This window comes from Hyla sarda, chromosome 11, assembly GCF_029499605.1.
Source record: "Hyla sarda isolate aHylSar1 chromosome 11, aHylSar1.hap1, whole genome shotgun sequence".
In the NCBI taxonomy this organism is placed as follows: Eukaryota; Metazoa; Chordata; class Amphibia; order Anura; family Hylidae; genus Hyla; species Hyla sarda.
In genome coordinates, this window is record NC_079199.1 from 24,783,818 (window position 1) to 24,799,953 (window position 16,136).

Below are 16,136 nucleotides of genomic sequence, written 5' to 3' on the forward strand. Positions count from 1 at the left end.
TGTAGTGATTTACAAATCTGTTTAACTTTCTGGCACCAGTTGATTTAAAAAAATGTTTTTTAAATCAACTGGTGCCAGAAAGCTAAAGAGATTTGTAAATTACTTCTATTAAAAATCCCAATCTTTCCAGTGCTTATCAACTGCAGTATAATACACAGGAAGTTCTTTTCTTTTTGAATTTCTTTACTTTCTGACCACAGTGCTCTCTACTGACACCTCTGCCCACGTCAGGAACTGTCCAGAGCAGGAGAGGTTTGCTATGGGGATTTGCTCCTGCTCTGGACAGTTCCTGACATGGACAGAGGTGTCAGCAGAGAGCATTGTGGTCAGGCAGAAAGGAAATTCAAAAAGAAAAGAATTTCTTGTGTATTATACAGCAGGCGATAAGTACTGGAAGGATTGGGAGTTTTTAATAAAAGTAATTCACAAATCTGTTTAACTTTCTGGCACCAGTTGATTTAAAAGAAAAAGTTTTCCAGTGGAGTACCGCTTTAAGGGGTCGTCCTGGGATCCAAAGGTCATACATATATACCTATAAAAATGGCCATTTGTTAGTTGCTTTGACTTTATATTCAGTTTCCTTTACAGTTTTTTTTTTGGCACAAACCTGTTGTGAAGCCCTTACAAATCATAAAGCTTATCTCCAGAGGTGTAACTTGTAGCTTCTGGGACCCAATGCTAAATCTGCAAAAGGCCCCATGTGCCATTTATAGGGAAGATGTACCTTGGGGTCCCCTTAGTCACCAGGGCCCCAGTGCAACTGCTACCCCCCCCCCCCCCATATAGTTACACCTCTGCTAATCTCATAAATTAAAGGAGAACTCCAGCCAATATTTACTTATCCCCTTTCCACAGGGTAGGGGATAAGTAGCTGATTGCGGGGGCTAGTTGATTGCGGGGGGTTTGACCTCTGGGACCCCTCGTGATCTCCTGCCCGATGCTCCACTGAGATAGTCAAGGTCCCGTTTCAAAGGTCTGCTACTCATTCCCTTTCCTCCTGAGGATCGGGGATACGGTCATTTTGGCTGGAGATTTCCTTTAAGCAGAAAATATTTAATAATGTCTAGATGTAATGATGTTGCAAGGCTCTTTTCCCCTTCAGGTTTCTAGCGGCTTACATTTCTGATATATCAGTTGGATGTACCCTAAATGAATAATTATTCGGGCACTGACTGCAGGGATCCCTTCCAATCCTGACAACGGGGTTACTCTGTCCCTCTTCCAGGCAAATAGGGAGATACAAAAAAAAGTGGAGTGCGGAGCTTTTATCAGCTGTGTGGAGTTTTTATCAGCTGCTGTAGGATCCACAGAAAGTTCTTTTCTTTTTGAATTTCCTTACTGTCTGACCACAGTGCTCTCTGCTGACACCTCTGTCCGTCAAACTTCCTGTGGATCATACAGCAGCTGATAAAAACTCAAAGGATTGGGATTTTTTAATAGAAGTAATTTACAAATCTGTGTAACTTTCTGGCACCAGTTGATTTAAAAAAAAAAAAAATAATAGTTTTCCACAAGAGTACCCCTTTAAACCATTTTTTATATATCCTTTGAGAACATGTTTGTTTAATGGAGGGATTCCCTTCTGTTTGCTTCGTCTTCAATCTATGGTGCAGGGAAAGGTACCCTAGCTGTGCATCAATACCATTCCCAATATTTAGGTATTGATACTGTTAATTCACAAAACAATGTACTATCTATAACAAAACACACTTGAGCTGTCATAGCCAACCTGCATGTGAAGGGGTACTCCGGCGCTTAGACATCTTATCCCCTATCCAAAGGATAGGGGATAAGATGCCTGATTGCTGGGGACCCCCGTGATCTTGCACGCAGCACCCCAGTTAAAATCAGTCCGCGGAGCATGTTCGCTCCGGGTCTGATTACCGTCGACCACGGGCCGGCGGCGTGTGACGTCACGCCTCTGCCCCTGTGTGACGTCACGCTGCGCCCCTCAATGCAAGCCTATGGGAGGGGGCGTGACAGCAGTGGGATCCCCGTGATCAGGCATCTTATCCCCTATCCTTTGGATAGGGGATAAGATGTCTAAGCGCCGGAGTACCCCTTTAAAGGAAAACTGTCAGCTTGCTCCCGCTGCACTAACCAGCGGTACAGGCTGGTAGTGCGGGGACGCTGATCAGTCTGATGCTTACTGTCCCCGGATCCGCCCGAGCGTTCTGCCGATATCATCGTTTTTCCCTATATGCCAATGAAGTGCTAACTGGCACAGGCGTAGTTAATTGGCACTCTGATGTCACTGCTGCCGGCTGCAGCGCCGCCCAGCTCATCAATATTCCTCCCCACCCTCCGCCTCTCCCTCTTCTCCCCGCTCTGTAATGAAGAGGGAGAGGCAGAGGGAGGGGAGGAATATTGATGAGCTGGGCAGCGCTGCAGCCGGCAGCAGTGACGTCAGAGTGCAAATTAGCACCTAATTAGCATATACGGAAAAAACGAAGATTTCGGGCGGATCCGGGCACAGTAGGTATCAAACTGATCAGCCAGTACCGCTGGTTAGTGCGGGGGGAGCAAGCTGACAGTTTTCCTTTAACGTCAAGCCATGTGTTACATCGCTGCCTATGCAAGTCAAAGGGACTTGCATCTCCATTATCATCACCATCATTGTAGTTGGGTTTAAAGAAGACGCCAAAATAACACAGGTTTTGATAAATCCATACTAACTGTTAAAGGGGTACTCCGGTGGAAAACTTTTTTTTTTCTAAATCAACTGGTGGCAAGAAGTTAAACAGGTTTTAAATTACTTCTATAAAAAAAATCTTAATCCTTCCAGTACTTATTAGCTGCTGAATACTATAGAGGAAATTCTTTTCTTTTTGGAACACAGAGCTCTTTGCTGACATCACGACCACAGTGCTCTCTGCTGATATCTCTGTCCATTTTAAGAACTGTCAAGAGTAGGAGAAAATCCCCATAGCAAACATATGCTGCTCTGGACAGTTCCTAAAATGGACAGAGATGTCAGCAGAGAGCACTGTGCTCGTGATGTCAGCAGAGAGCTCTGTCTGCGTTCCAAAAAGAAAAGAATTTCCTCTGTAGTATTCAGCAGCTAATAAGTACTGGAAGGATTAAGATTTTTTAATAGAAGTAATTTACACATCTGTTTAACTTTCTGGCACCAGTTGAGATATATATATATATATATACAACTAAAAGTTTTCCTCCAGAGTACCCCTTTAAGGGTACGTTCACACATGCAGGATCCTGCGCAGATTTGATGCGCAGGATTTGTAACTGCCGATCTGCAGGATTTCAAGTCATTCAGTTTACACTGAAATCTGCAGCAGAAAATCGTGTGCATCAAATCCTGCGCATCAAATCTGCGTACGCGTGAACGTACCCTAAGGGTCTATTCACACGTACAGTAATCTGCGCAGATTTGATGTGCATCATATTCTGCTGCAGATTTCAATGTAAACTGAGTGACTTGAAATCCTGCGCATCAAATCTGCGCAGAATACTGTACATGTGAATAGACCCTAAAGGAGAAGTATCATGCATAAAAATGTATCCCTTGTCCACAGGATAGGGGATAAGTTTTAGATCACGGGGGTCCGACCGCTAGCGGTCGGACCCCCGTGATCTAAAACTTATCCCCTATCTCCAGAATAGGGGGATACGTTTTTTTTATGCATGATACTTCTCCTTTAAATATTCATATCTGCTTTTTTAACTTTCTGCCAGAGCCAAATACTGAGGTTATGCAGGGTGGGCAGGTATCACTTGCGGATACGGATAAGGCTGCAGGTTTCCACTGTAATGAGCAGCTGACGTCTGCATCAGACTTCCCTGCAAGTGAAAAAAAACAAAACACCAGAACTGCAGTGTTTTTTTTAGGTTTTTAACCTCATGCCTGCAAAGCGTTCAATGCAGCATTGCCAAAGAGATAAGTATTGTTGTCATTGGACTTAGCCTAGCTTTCCCCCCCCCGGCGCATTGTGTGTTTGGCACATAGGGGCGGGAAGCCTGCAGGAAAATAATACGACCTGCAAGGTTCTGCATTGAACACGTCCCTCTGTTTAATGTGCTGTCGGATGTCTGCCTTATCTCATAGCTGCACATTGGCTCTTCACATCTCTCATCAGTGGGGTAGTGTGGAAGAAGAAGGAGGATGCTCAGCACTGCAGCCTGAGTGCCTTACTACCAGCAGCGTAACCCCTGGGCTGCTGGAGCCTGACATAGACTTACCTTGACAGATTTTAAAGGAGATTTTTTTTTCTTCTTTTTTTTTTTGGCAAAAGACCGAATTAGTAACGGTGTTAAAATCAAGGCGTAAAACAATACACGGTGACAAAACGGCGACACGGTATTTACTACCTGCAACTATTCTACAATGCAAGAGTTATATAAATCCATAAGGATACACAAGCACATAAAAACGTAAAGACACCCATCCATAGGCACGGATATGTATCTGTGTGCACGGGAAGAACTGTTGTGTTTATGTTTTATAAGAGCAAGGTATGACATTGTACAGATATATATTTATATATATATATATATTTATATATGTATATATATATATTTATATATGTATATATATATATATATTTTTTTTATATATATTTATATATTTTTTTATATATATTTATATATATATATATTTGTTTTTATTTATATATATATATATATTTTTTTTTATATATATATTTATATATATATATATATATTTTATAAATATATATATATATAACAGTATAAACGACCTTCATCGCTCACCTCCTCTCTCACATCCACCTCTGGTGTAGTTATGTCATTGGCACCTGGGGTATCTGCAGGGGTTTCAGCAGCTGCTTCACTTTCCACCTCAGTAGACATCCTTTGCCATTCTATTCCTCCAGGTCGCCCTTATGCAGTGGAAGGAATTCCTGTTGCCCAGGAGAAGATGCCAGGCATCACTTAGGGTAGGGAAGCACTCAGCCAAAGACTGCAGACTGCACTCACTACCACAGTTCTTCAGTCCCATATATGAGCCCGGATCGACATATTCTCTCTCTCTCTCTCTCTCTAGTCTCTCCCCTCCCTATTCACCCTCTTTAGCAGCCCGTATCGAGAAGAGAGGAGGGAGAAAAAATACTAAACCCCCCCCCATCGCAGTCCCTTCTGCTAAGGGTCACCTTATCCGCAGGAACACAAACGCCACATTGGACAACGTAGCTGGCAACCTGCTGGGTACTGCAGGGAGGAAGACAACTCTACGTTAAAGCAGCAGGCAGCGAAATGATAGTGGACCACTGGGGATGTGTGTGGAGTCAAGTCTCCGTTTTCCGCTTCTGATGTCTCAGTTGTGTGCACACCCCCCCTTTTCTTCCTCAGTAATGAATCAAAGAGCAGGAGGTATCAGCAAATCCATATACCGAGACACACTGTATCCACTTGGTATAAAGAAAAGCATTGTACATCAACGGTGACTTCATACATCTGCAGGTCCCCCCTTTGGTGCGCTGCCAAGAACATTAGCAAGGTCCTTCTGTAGGTCCTTCTAAATCACCCCTATGCCCCTTTTTTTTTTCCACACACACCCTCTCTGCGGTCATTGGCGATAGACGCTTGTAACTTTCCCAGTCTGCATTATTTCTAACCAATTATTCCTTTCTTTTACAGACAGTTTCTATTTCTGGCTCTGGCGATCATAGAGCAGCAATGAGAAAATCCTGTTGGGAGTTGCAGGTGGGAATTAAAGAGGTAGACGCCGAAGGGTTGTGCTTCCTAGCAGCGCTTTCGTAACCTGGGACTAGAGATGTTTTGGTGTCAGATCAGTGGAAAACATCTGGATCCACGGTAAAATCGAGCAAGGGTAGAAGCGGGGAGAACAACAGTGATATCAGGAGAGGCGTCACGCTTTGAAGGTGAGATGAAGAACAAACCTTGGTGCAGATCTGTTCTAGGAGATGTTTTGGGGGGAGTATTTCGACTTTGTTCGGATGTAAAGTTTAAGCTATGGGCTTTAAATAAATCAGCTATGTTTTATATATTAAACCACTGTTTCCCAACCAGGGTGCCTCCAGCTGTTGCAAAACTACAACTTCCAGCACGCCCGGACAGCCTCCGGCTGTCCGGGCATGCTGGGAGTTGTAGTTTTGCAACAGGTGGTAGCATCCTGGTTAGGAAACACTATACAGTGATCCCTAAGTTCACAATAGTTTCAACATACAATGGTTTTTTTCTGTACCATTGCAACGTGAAACCAGACTCAACATACAATGCTGCAGACAGTCCAGATCTGCGAAACGTGTCAATGGCCGGAAGAACTGACCAATCAGAATGGGCATTCACTGGTAAAACCCCTGTATTACTGAAGTGTATGCACTGACTGGTGTCTGGTAGCGCCCCCTACTGTGCAGGGAGGTATTACATGTTCTGTACTCTTTACCTGTGCCAGGGTTAGTTGCTCCTTTGGACACCAGGTGAGGGCGGCTCCATTTTACTTTTTTTTTAGGACATTGGGGAGATTTATCAAAACCTGTGCAGAGGAAAAGTTGCCCAGTTGCCCATCGCAACCAATCAGCTGGCTTCTTTCATTTTTAACAAGGCCTCTGTAAAATGAAAGAAGCGATCTGATTGGTTGCTATGGGCAACTGGGCAACTTTTCCTCTGGACAGGTTTTGATAAATCTCCCCAAATTTGTGTTCTGTACAGGACCCTGAAGAAGCTCCTGTCCTCTACATAGACAGTGACTACAGCTCCCAGCAGATCTTTATTACTTTTATATGTAAGGATTTGCTTTATCTGTATTAGTTATCTACTTATTTTTCTTTAATCCTCACTTCTTCCTATTTTTGGATGACATTTTGGTGGCTTCGGAACCAATTACCAAGTTTCCATAGAGTTCTGGTCTCAACATACAATGGTTTCAACATACAATGGTCGTCCTGGAACCAATTAATATTGTAACTTGAGGGACCACTGTATTACACACACCCAAAAACACACATTCCTTATTTAAAAGGGTACTCTATCGGAAGACAAATATTTTTAAACTGGTGCCGGAGAATTATACAGATTTGTAAATTACTTCTATTTAAAAATCTTATTCCTTCCAGTACTTATCAGCTGCTGTATGCTCCAGAAGAAGTTGTGTAGTTCTTTTCAGTATGGCCAGAGTGCTCTCTGCTGACACCTCTGTCTGTGTCAGGAACTGTCCAGAGCAGAAGAGGTTTGCTATGGGGGTTTGCACTTGCTCTGGGCAGTTCCTCACACGGACAGAGGTGTCAGCAGAGAGCACTGTGGTCAGACTGGAAAGAACTACACAACTTCCTCTGGAGCATACAGCAGCTGATAATTACTGGAAGGATTAAGATCTTTTAATAGAAGTAATTTACAAATCTATATAACTTTCTGGCACCAGTTGATATGAAAACATTTGTTTTCCACCGGAGTGCCCCATGTGGAATGTGCAATGCCTTTTTAATGACAGTTAGGCAAGAACAATGCTATATAAGAGACTATTTTTAAACATTGTGCATGTTAAAATAAATAAATAACAATTTACAAAGCACTGACTATATTGTGATTTCTTTTTTATGTTTAGGACAGTGCTTCAACTGGTTGCATTAGCACAAAACTCTTGGGAGTATAGTCATACATAACAAAGAAACTCATGACTAGGCACAAAACAATCAAATAAAAAGGAAAGCAGAATTCTAAACTGTAATCAGCGTGTCAAGATATCCAAAAGATAATGCTATATATATATATTGTTACGCCGAGCGCTCTGGGTCCCCGCTCCTCCCCGGAGCGCTCACAACATTCTCGCTACGGCAGCGCCCCGGTCAGATCCACTGACTGGGTGCGCTGCGATACCGCCTCCAGCCGGGATGCAATTCGCGATGCGGGTGGCGCCCGCTCGCGATGCGCACCCCGGCTTCCGTACCTGACTCGCTCTCCGTCGGTCCTGTGCCGGCGCGCACGGCCCCGCTCCCTAGGGCGCGCGCGCGCCGGGTCTCTGCGATTTAAAGGGCCACTGCGCCACTGATTGGCGCAGTGGTTCCAATTAGTGTGTTCACCTGTGCACTCCCTATGTATACCTCACTTCCCCTGCACTCCCTCGCCGGATCTTGTTGCCCTTGTGCCTAGTGAAAGCGTTCCCTTGTGTGTTCCTAGCCTGTGTTCCAGACCTCCTGCCGTTGCCCCTGACTACGATCCTTGCTGCCTGCCCCGACCTTCTGCTACGTCCGACCTTGCTTTTGTCTACTCCCTTGTACCGCGCCTATCTTCAGCAGTCAGAGAGGTTGAGCCGTTGCTAGTGGATACAACCTGGTTACTACCGCCGCAGCAAGACCATCCCGCTTTGCGGCGGGCTCTGGTGAACACCAGTAGTAACTTAGAACCGGTCCACTAGCACGGTCCACGCCAATCCCTCTCTGGCACAGAGGATCCACCTCCTGCCAGCCGGCATCGTGACAGTAGATCCGGCCATGGATCCTGCTGAAGTACCTCTGCCAGTTGTCGCCGACCTCACCACGGTGGTCGCCCAGCAGTCACAACAGATAGCGCAACAAGGCCATCAGCTGTCTCAACTAACCGTGATGCTTCAGCAGCTACTACCACAGCTTCAGCAATCATCTCCTCCGCCAGCTCCTGCACCTCCTCCGCAGCGAGTGGCCGCTTCCAGCCTACGACTATCCTTGCCGGATAAATTTGATGGGGACTCTAAGTTTTGCCGTGGCTTTCTTTCACAATGTTCCCTGCACTTGGAGATGATGTCGGACCAGTTTCCTACTGAAAGGTCTAAGGTGGCTTTCGTAGTCAGCCTTCTGTCTGGAAAAGCCCTGTCATGGGCCACACCGCTCTGGGACCGCAATGACCCCGTCACTGCCTCTGTACACTCCTTCTTCTCGGAAATTCGAAGTGTCTTTGAGGAACCTGCCCGAGCCTCTTCTGCTGAGACTGCCCTGCTGAACCTAGTCCAGGGTAATTCTTCCGTTGGCGAGTACGCCATACAATTCCGTACCCTTGCTTCCGAATTGTCCTGGAATGATGAGGCCCTCTGCGCGACCTTTAAAAAAGGCCTATCCAGCAACATTAAAGATGTTCTGGCCGCACGAGAAATTCCTGCTAACCTACATGAACTCATTCATCTAGCCACTCGCATTGACATGCGTTTTTCCGAAAGGCGTCAGGAGCTCCGCCAGGATATGGACTTTGTTCGCATGAGGCGTTTTTTCTCCCCGGCTCCTCTCTCCTCTGGTCCTCTGCAATCCGTTCCTGTGCCTCCCGCCGTGGAGGCTATGCAAGTTGACCGGTCTCGCCTGACTCCTCAAGAGAGGACACGACGCCGCATGGAGAATCTCTGCCTGTACTGTGCCGGTACCGAACACTTCCTGAAGGATTGTCCTATCCGTCCTCCCCGCCTGGAAAGACGTACGCTGACTCCGCACAAAGGTGAAACAGTCCTTGATGTCAACTCTGCTTCTCCACGTCTTACAGTGCCTGTGCGGATATCTGCCTCTACCTTCTCCTTCTCCACTAAGGCCTTCTTGGATTCCGGATCTGCAGGAAACTTTATTTTGGTCTCTCTCATCAACAGGTTCAACATCCCAGTGACCAGTCTCGCCAGACCCCTCTACAACAATTGCGTTAACAATGAAAGATTGGACTGTGCCGTGCGTTACCGCACGGAACCCCTCCTAATGTGCATCGGACCTCATCACGAAAAAATTGAGTTTTTGGTCCTCTCCAATTGCACTTCCGAAATTCTCCTTGGACTACCATGGCTTCAACGCCATTCCCCAACCCTTGATTGGTCCACAGGAGAGATCAAGAGCTGGGGTACCTCTTGTTTCAAAGACTGCCTTAAACCGGTTCCCAATACTCCCTGCCGTGACCCTGTGGTTCCCCCTGTAACCGGTCTCCCTAAGGCCTATATGGACTATGCTGACGTATTTTGCAAAAAACAAGCTGAGACTTTACCTCCTCACAGGCCTTATGACTGTCCTATTGACCTCCTCCCGGGCACTACTCCACCCCGGGGCAGAATTTATCCTCTGTCCGCCCCTGAGACTCTTGCTATGTCTGAGTACATCCAGGAAAATTTAAAAAAGGGGTTTATCCGCAAATCCTCCTCTCCTGCCGGAGCTGGATTCTTCTTTGTGTCCAAAAAAAGATGGCTCCCTACGTCCTTGCATTGACTACCGCGGACTTAATAAAATCACGGTAAAGAACCGCTACCCCCTACCTCTTATCTCTGAACTCTTTGATCGCCTCCAAGGTGCCCACATCTTTACCAAACTGGACTTAAGAGGTGCTTATAATCTCATCCGCATCAGGGAGGGGGACGAATGGAAAACGGCATTTAACACTAGAGATGGACACTTTGAGTATTTGGTTATGCCCTTTGGCCTGTGCAACGCCCCTGCCGTCTTCCAAGACTTTGTTAATGAAATTTTTCGTGATCTCTTATATTCCTGTGTTGTTGTGTATCTGGACGATATTCTGATTTTTTCTGCCAACCTAGAAGAACACCGCCAGCATGTCCGCATGGTTCTTCAGAGACTTCGTGACAATCAACTTTATGCCAAAATGGAGAAATGTCTGTTTGAATGTCAATCTCTTCCTTTCCTAGGATACTTGGTCTCTGGCCAGGGACTACAAATGGACCCTCTGCCGTCTTAGATTGGCCACGCCCCTCCGGACTCTGTGCTATCCAACGTTTTTTGGGGTTCGCCAATTATTACAGACAATTTATTCCACATTTTTCCACCATTGTGGCTCCTATCGTGGCTTTAACCAAGAAGAATGCCAATCCTAAGTCATGGCCTCCTCAAGCGGAAGACGCCTTTAAACGGCTCAAGTCTGCCTTTTCTTCTGCTCCCGTGCTCTCCAGACCTGACCCATCTAAACCCTTCCTATTGGAGGTTGATGCCTCCTCAGTGGGAGCTGGAGCGGTTCTTCTACAAAAAAATTCTTCTGGGCATGCTGTTACTTGTGATTTTTTTTCTAGGACCTTCTCTCCGGCGGAGAGGAACTACTCCATCGGGGATCGAGAGCTACTGGCCATTAAATTAGCACTTGAGGAATGGAGGCATCTGCTGGAGGGATCAAAATTTCCAGTTATTATTTACACCGATCACAAGAATCTCTCCTATCTCCAGTCTGCCCAACGGCTGAACCCTCGCCAGGCCAGGTGGTCTCTGTTCTTTGCCCGGTTTAATTTTGAAATTCACTTTCGCCCTGCCGACAAGAACATTAGGGCCGATGCTCTCTCTCGTTCCTCGGATGCCTCGGAAGTAGAGCTCTCTCCGCAACACATCATTCCTCCTGACTGCCTGATCTCCACTTCTCCAGCCTCCATCAGGCAAACTCCTCCAGGGAAGACCTTCGTTTCTCCACGCCAACGCCTCGGAATCCTCAAATGGGGTCACTCCTCCCACCTCGCAGGCCATACGGGCATCAAAAAATCCTTGCAACTCATCTCTCGTTTCTATTGGTGGCCGACTCTGGAGACGGATGTTGTTGATTTTGTGCGGGCCTGCACTATCTGTGCCCGGGATAAGACTCCTCGCCAGAAGCCTGCTGGTCTCCTTCATCCTCTGCCTGTCCCCGAACAGCCTTGGTCTCTGATTGGTATGGACTTTATTACAGACTTACCCCCATCCCGTGGCAACACTGTTGTTTGGGTGGTCGTTGATCGATTTTCTAAGATGGCACATTTTATTCCTCTTCCTGGACTTCCTTCAGCGCCTCAGTTGGCAAAACAATTTTTTGTACACATTTTTCGTCTTCACGGGTTGCCCACGCAGATCGTCTCGGATAGAGGCGTCCAATTCGTGTCAAAATTCTGGAGGGCTCTCTGTAAACAACTCAAGATTAAATTAAACTTTTCTTCTGCTTATCATCCTCAATCCAATGGGCAAGTAGAAAGAATTAACCAGGTCCTGGGTGATTATTTACGGCATTTTGTTTCCTCCCGCCAGGATGACTGGGCAGATCTTCTACCATGGGCCGAATTCTCGTACAACTTCAGAGTCTCTGAATCTTCTTCCAAATCCCCATTTTTCGTGGTGTACGGCCGTCACCCTCTTCCTCCCCTCCCTACTCCCTTGCCCTCTGGTTTGCCCGCTGTGGATGAAATAACTCGTGATCTTTCCACCATATGGAAAGAGACCCAAAATTCTCTCTTACAGGCTTCTTCGCGCATGAAAAAGTTTGCCGATAAGAAAAGAAGAGCTCCCCCCATTTTTTCTCCCGGAGACAAGGTATGGCTCTCCGCTAAATATGTCCGCTTCCGTGTTCCCAGATACAAATTGGGACCACGCTATCTTGGTCCTTTCAAAATCTTGTGCCAAATTAATCCTGTCTCTTACAAACTTCTTCTTCCTCCTTCTCTTCGTATTCCTAATGCCTTCCATGTCTCTCTTCTTAAACCGCTCATCATCAACCGTTTCTCTCCTAAACTTATTTCTCCCACTCCTGTCTCCGGTTCTTCGGACATCTTTCCCGTAAAGGAGATACTGGCCTCCAAAAAGGTCAGAGGAAAAACCTTTTTTTTGGTTGACTGGGAGGGCTGTGGTCCTGAAGAGAGATCCTGGGAACCTGAGGACAATATCCTAGACAAAAGTCTGGTCCTCGGGTTCTCAGGCTCCAAGAAGAGGGGGAGACCCAAGGGGGGGGGTACTGTTACGCCGAGCGCTCCGGGTCCCCGCTCCTCCCCGGAGCGCTCGCAACATTCTCGCTACGGCAGCGCCCCGGTCAGATCCACTGACCGGGTGCGCTGCGATACCGCCTCCAGCCGGGATGCGATTCGCGATGCGGGTGGCGCCCGCTCGCGATGCGCACCCCGGCTTCCGTACCTGACTCGCTCTCCGTCGGTCCTGTCCCGGCGCGCGCGGCCCCGCTCCCTAGGGCGCGCGCGCACCGGGTCTCTGCGATTTAAAGGGCCACTGCGCCACTGATTGGCGCAGTGGTTCCAATTAGTGTGTTCACCTGTGCACTCCCTATGTATACCTCACTTCCCCTGCACTCCCTCGCCGGATCTTGTTGCCCTTGTGCCTAGTGAAAGCGTTCCCTTGTGTGTTCCTAGCCTGTGTTCCAGACCTCCTGCCGTTGCCCCTGACTACGATCCTTGCTGCCTGCCCCGACCTTCTGCTACGTCCGACCTTGCTTTTGTCTACTCCCTTGTACCGCGCCTATCTTCAGCAGTCAGAGAGGTTGAGCCGTTGCTAGTGGATATGACCTGGTTACTACCGCCGCAGCAAGACCATCCCGCTTTGCGGCGGGCTCTGGTGAAAACCAGTAGTAACTTAGAACCGGTCCACTAGCACGGTCCACGCCAATCCCTCTCTGGCACAGAGGATCCACCTCCTGCCAGCCGGCATCGTGACATATATATATGTGTGTGTGTGTGTGTGTAAAGAAGTACAGGATCTCCCATAAGTGACTCCACCCCTCACATTATATATACAATATTTCCCATAAGTGACTCCACCCCTCACATTATATATACAATATTTCCCATAAGTGACTCCACCCCTCACATTATATATACAATATTTCCCATAAGTGACTCCACCCCTCACATTATATATACAATATTTCCCATAAGTGACTCCACCCCTCACATTATATATACAATATTTCCCATAAGTGACTCCACCCCTCACATTATATACAGTATATTCCATAAGTGAGTCCACCCCTCACATTATATACAGTATATCCCATAAGTGAGTCCACCCCTCACATTATATACAGTATCTCCCATAAGTGACTCCACCCCTCACATTATATATACAGTATATACATAAGTGACTCCACCCCTCACATTATATACAGTATATACATAAGTGAGTTCACCCCTCAGATTATATATACAGTATCTCCCATAAGTGATTCCACCCCTCACATTATATATACAGTATTTCCCATAAGTGAGTCCACCCCTCACATTATATACAGTATATCCCATAAGTGAGTCCACCCCTCACATTATATATACAGTATCTCCCATAAGTGAGTCCACCCCTCACATTATATATACAGTATATCCCATAAGTGACTCTACCACTCACATTATATATACAGTATATCCCATAAGTGAGTCCACCCCTCACATTATATACAGTATATACCATAGGTAAGTCCACCCCTCACATTATATACAGTATCTCCCATAAGTGAGTCCACCCCTCACATTATATACACAGTATATCCCATAAGTGACTCCACCCCTCACATTATATATACAGTATATCCCATAAGTGACTCCACCCCTCACATTATATATACAGTATATCCCATAAGTGACTCCACCCCTCACATTATATATACAGTATCTCCCATAAGTGACTCCACCCCTCACATTATATATACAGTATATCCCATAAGTGAGTCCACCCCTCACATGATATATACAGTATATCCCATAAGTGACTCCACCCCTCACATTATATACAGTATCTCCCATAAGTGAGTCCACCCCTCACATTATATTTACAGTATATACCATAAGTGACTCCACCCCTCACATTATATATACAGTATCTCCCATAAGTGAGTCCACCCCTCACATTATATATACAGTATATCCCATAAGTGACTCCACCCTCACATTATATATACAGTATCTCCCATAAGTGAGTCCACCCCTCACATTATATATACAGTATATCCCATAAGTGAGTCCACCCCTCACATTATATATACAGTATATCCCATAAGTGAGTCCACCCCTCACATTATATATACAGTATATCCCATAAGTGAGTCCACCCCTCACATTATATACAGTATCTCCCATAAGTGAGTCCACCCCTCACATTATATATACAGTATCTCCCATAAGTGACTCCACCCCTCACATTATATATACAGTATATCCCATAAGTGAGTCCACCCCTCACATTATATACAGTATATCCCATAAGTGAGTCCACCCCTCACATTATATATACAGTATCTCCCATAAGTGAGTCCACCCCTCACATGATATATACAGTATCTCCCATAAGTGACTCCACCCCTCACATTATATATACAGTATATCCCATAAGTGAGTCCACCCCTCACATTATATACAGTATCTCCCATAAGTGAGTCCACCCCTCACATTATATATACAGTATATCCCATAAGTGAGTCCACCCCTCACATTATATATACAGTATCTCCCATAAGTGAGTCCACCCCTCACATTATATATACAGTATCTCCCATAAGTGAGTCCACCCCTCACATTATATATACAGTATATCCCATAAGTGAGTCCACCCCTCACATTATATATACAGTATCTCCCATAAGTGAGTCCACCCCTCACATTATATATACAGTATCTCCCATAAGTGACTCCACCCCTCACATTATATATACAGTATATCCCATAAGTGACTCCACCCCTCACATTATATATACAGTATCTCCCATAAGTGAGTCCACCCCTCACATTATATATACAGTATATCCCATAAGTGACTCCACCCCTCACATTATATACAGTATCTCCCATAAGTGAGTCCACCCCTCACATTATATATACAGTATATACCATAAGTGACTCCACCCCTCACATTATATATACAGTATCTCCCATAAGTGAGTTCACCCCTCACATTATATATACAGTATCTCCCATAAGTGACTCCACCCCTCACATTATATATACAGTATCTCCCATAAGTGAGTCCACCCCTCACATTATATATACAGTATCTCCCATAAGTGACTCCACCCCTCACATTATATATACAGTATCTCCCATAAGTGAGTTCACCCCTCACATTATATATACAGTATCTCCCATAAGTGAGTCCACCCCTCACATTATATACAGTATCTCCCATAAGTGAGTCCACCCCTCACATTATATACAGTTTCTCCCATAAGTGAGTCCACCCCTCACATTATATATACAGTATATCCCATAAGTGAGTCCACCCCTCACATTATATATACAGTATCTCCCATAAGTGAGTCCACCCCTCACATGATATATACAGTATCTCCCATAAGTGACTCCACCCCTCACATTATATATACAGTATATCCCATAAGTGAGTCCACCCCTCACATTATATATACAGTATCTCCCATAAGTGAGTCCACCCCTCACATTATATATACAGTATCTCCCATAAGTGACTCCACCCCTCACATTATATATACAGTATCTCCCATAAGTGACTCCT

The 16,136-nt window shown here is 45.7% G+C and overlaps 2 protein-coding genes across 5 annotated transcripts in view; one reads left to right on the forward strand and one right to left on the reverse strand.

Moving 5' to 3' along the window:
• The window catches only part of LOC130295169 (transmembrane protein 151B), a 53,106-nt gene that overhangs the window by 25,211 nt on the left and 11,759 nt on the right, over positions 1-16,136 (reverse strand). The window contains exon 1 of one of the 3 annotated variants that reach the window (XM_056545588.1): positions 4,732-5,103. The exons of the other annotated variants lie outside the window; for them this stretch is intronic. Coding sequence (XP_056401563.1) covers positions 4,732-4,830 — 99 coding nt within the window. The 5' untranslated portion in view covers positions 4,831-5,103. Of the gene's footprint in view, positions 1-4,731; positions 5,104-16,136 lie in introns of those variants that run through there. 3 annotated transcript variants of the gene reach the window in all.
• The window catches only part of RPAP1 (RNA polymerase II associated protein 1), an 83,565-nt gene continuing 72,330 nt past the window's right edge, over positions 4,902-16,136 (forward strand). The window contains exons 1-2 of one of the 2 annotated variants that reach the window (XM_056545585.1): positions 4,902-4,916; positions 5,617-5,861. The gene's annotated coding sequence lies outside the window, so the exon portion shown is untranslated. Of the gene's footprint in view, positions 4,917-5,133; positions 5,485-5,616; positions 5,862-16,136 lie in introns of those variants that run through there. The other variant, XM_056545583.1, reaches the window with a different exon arrangement.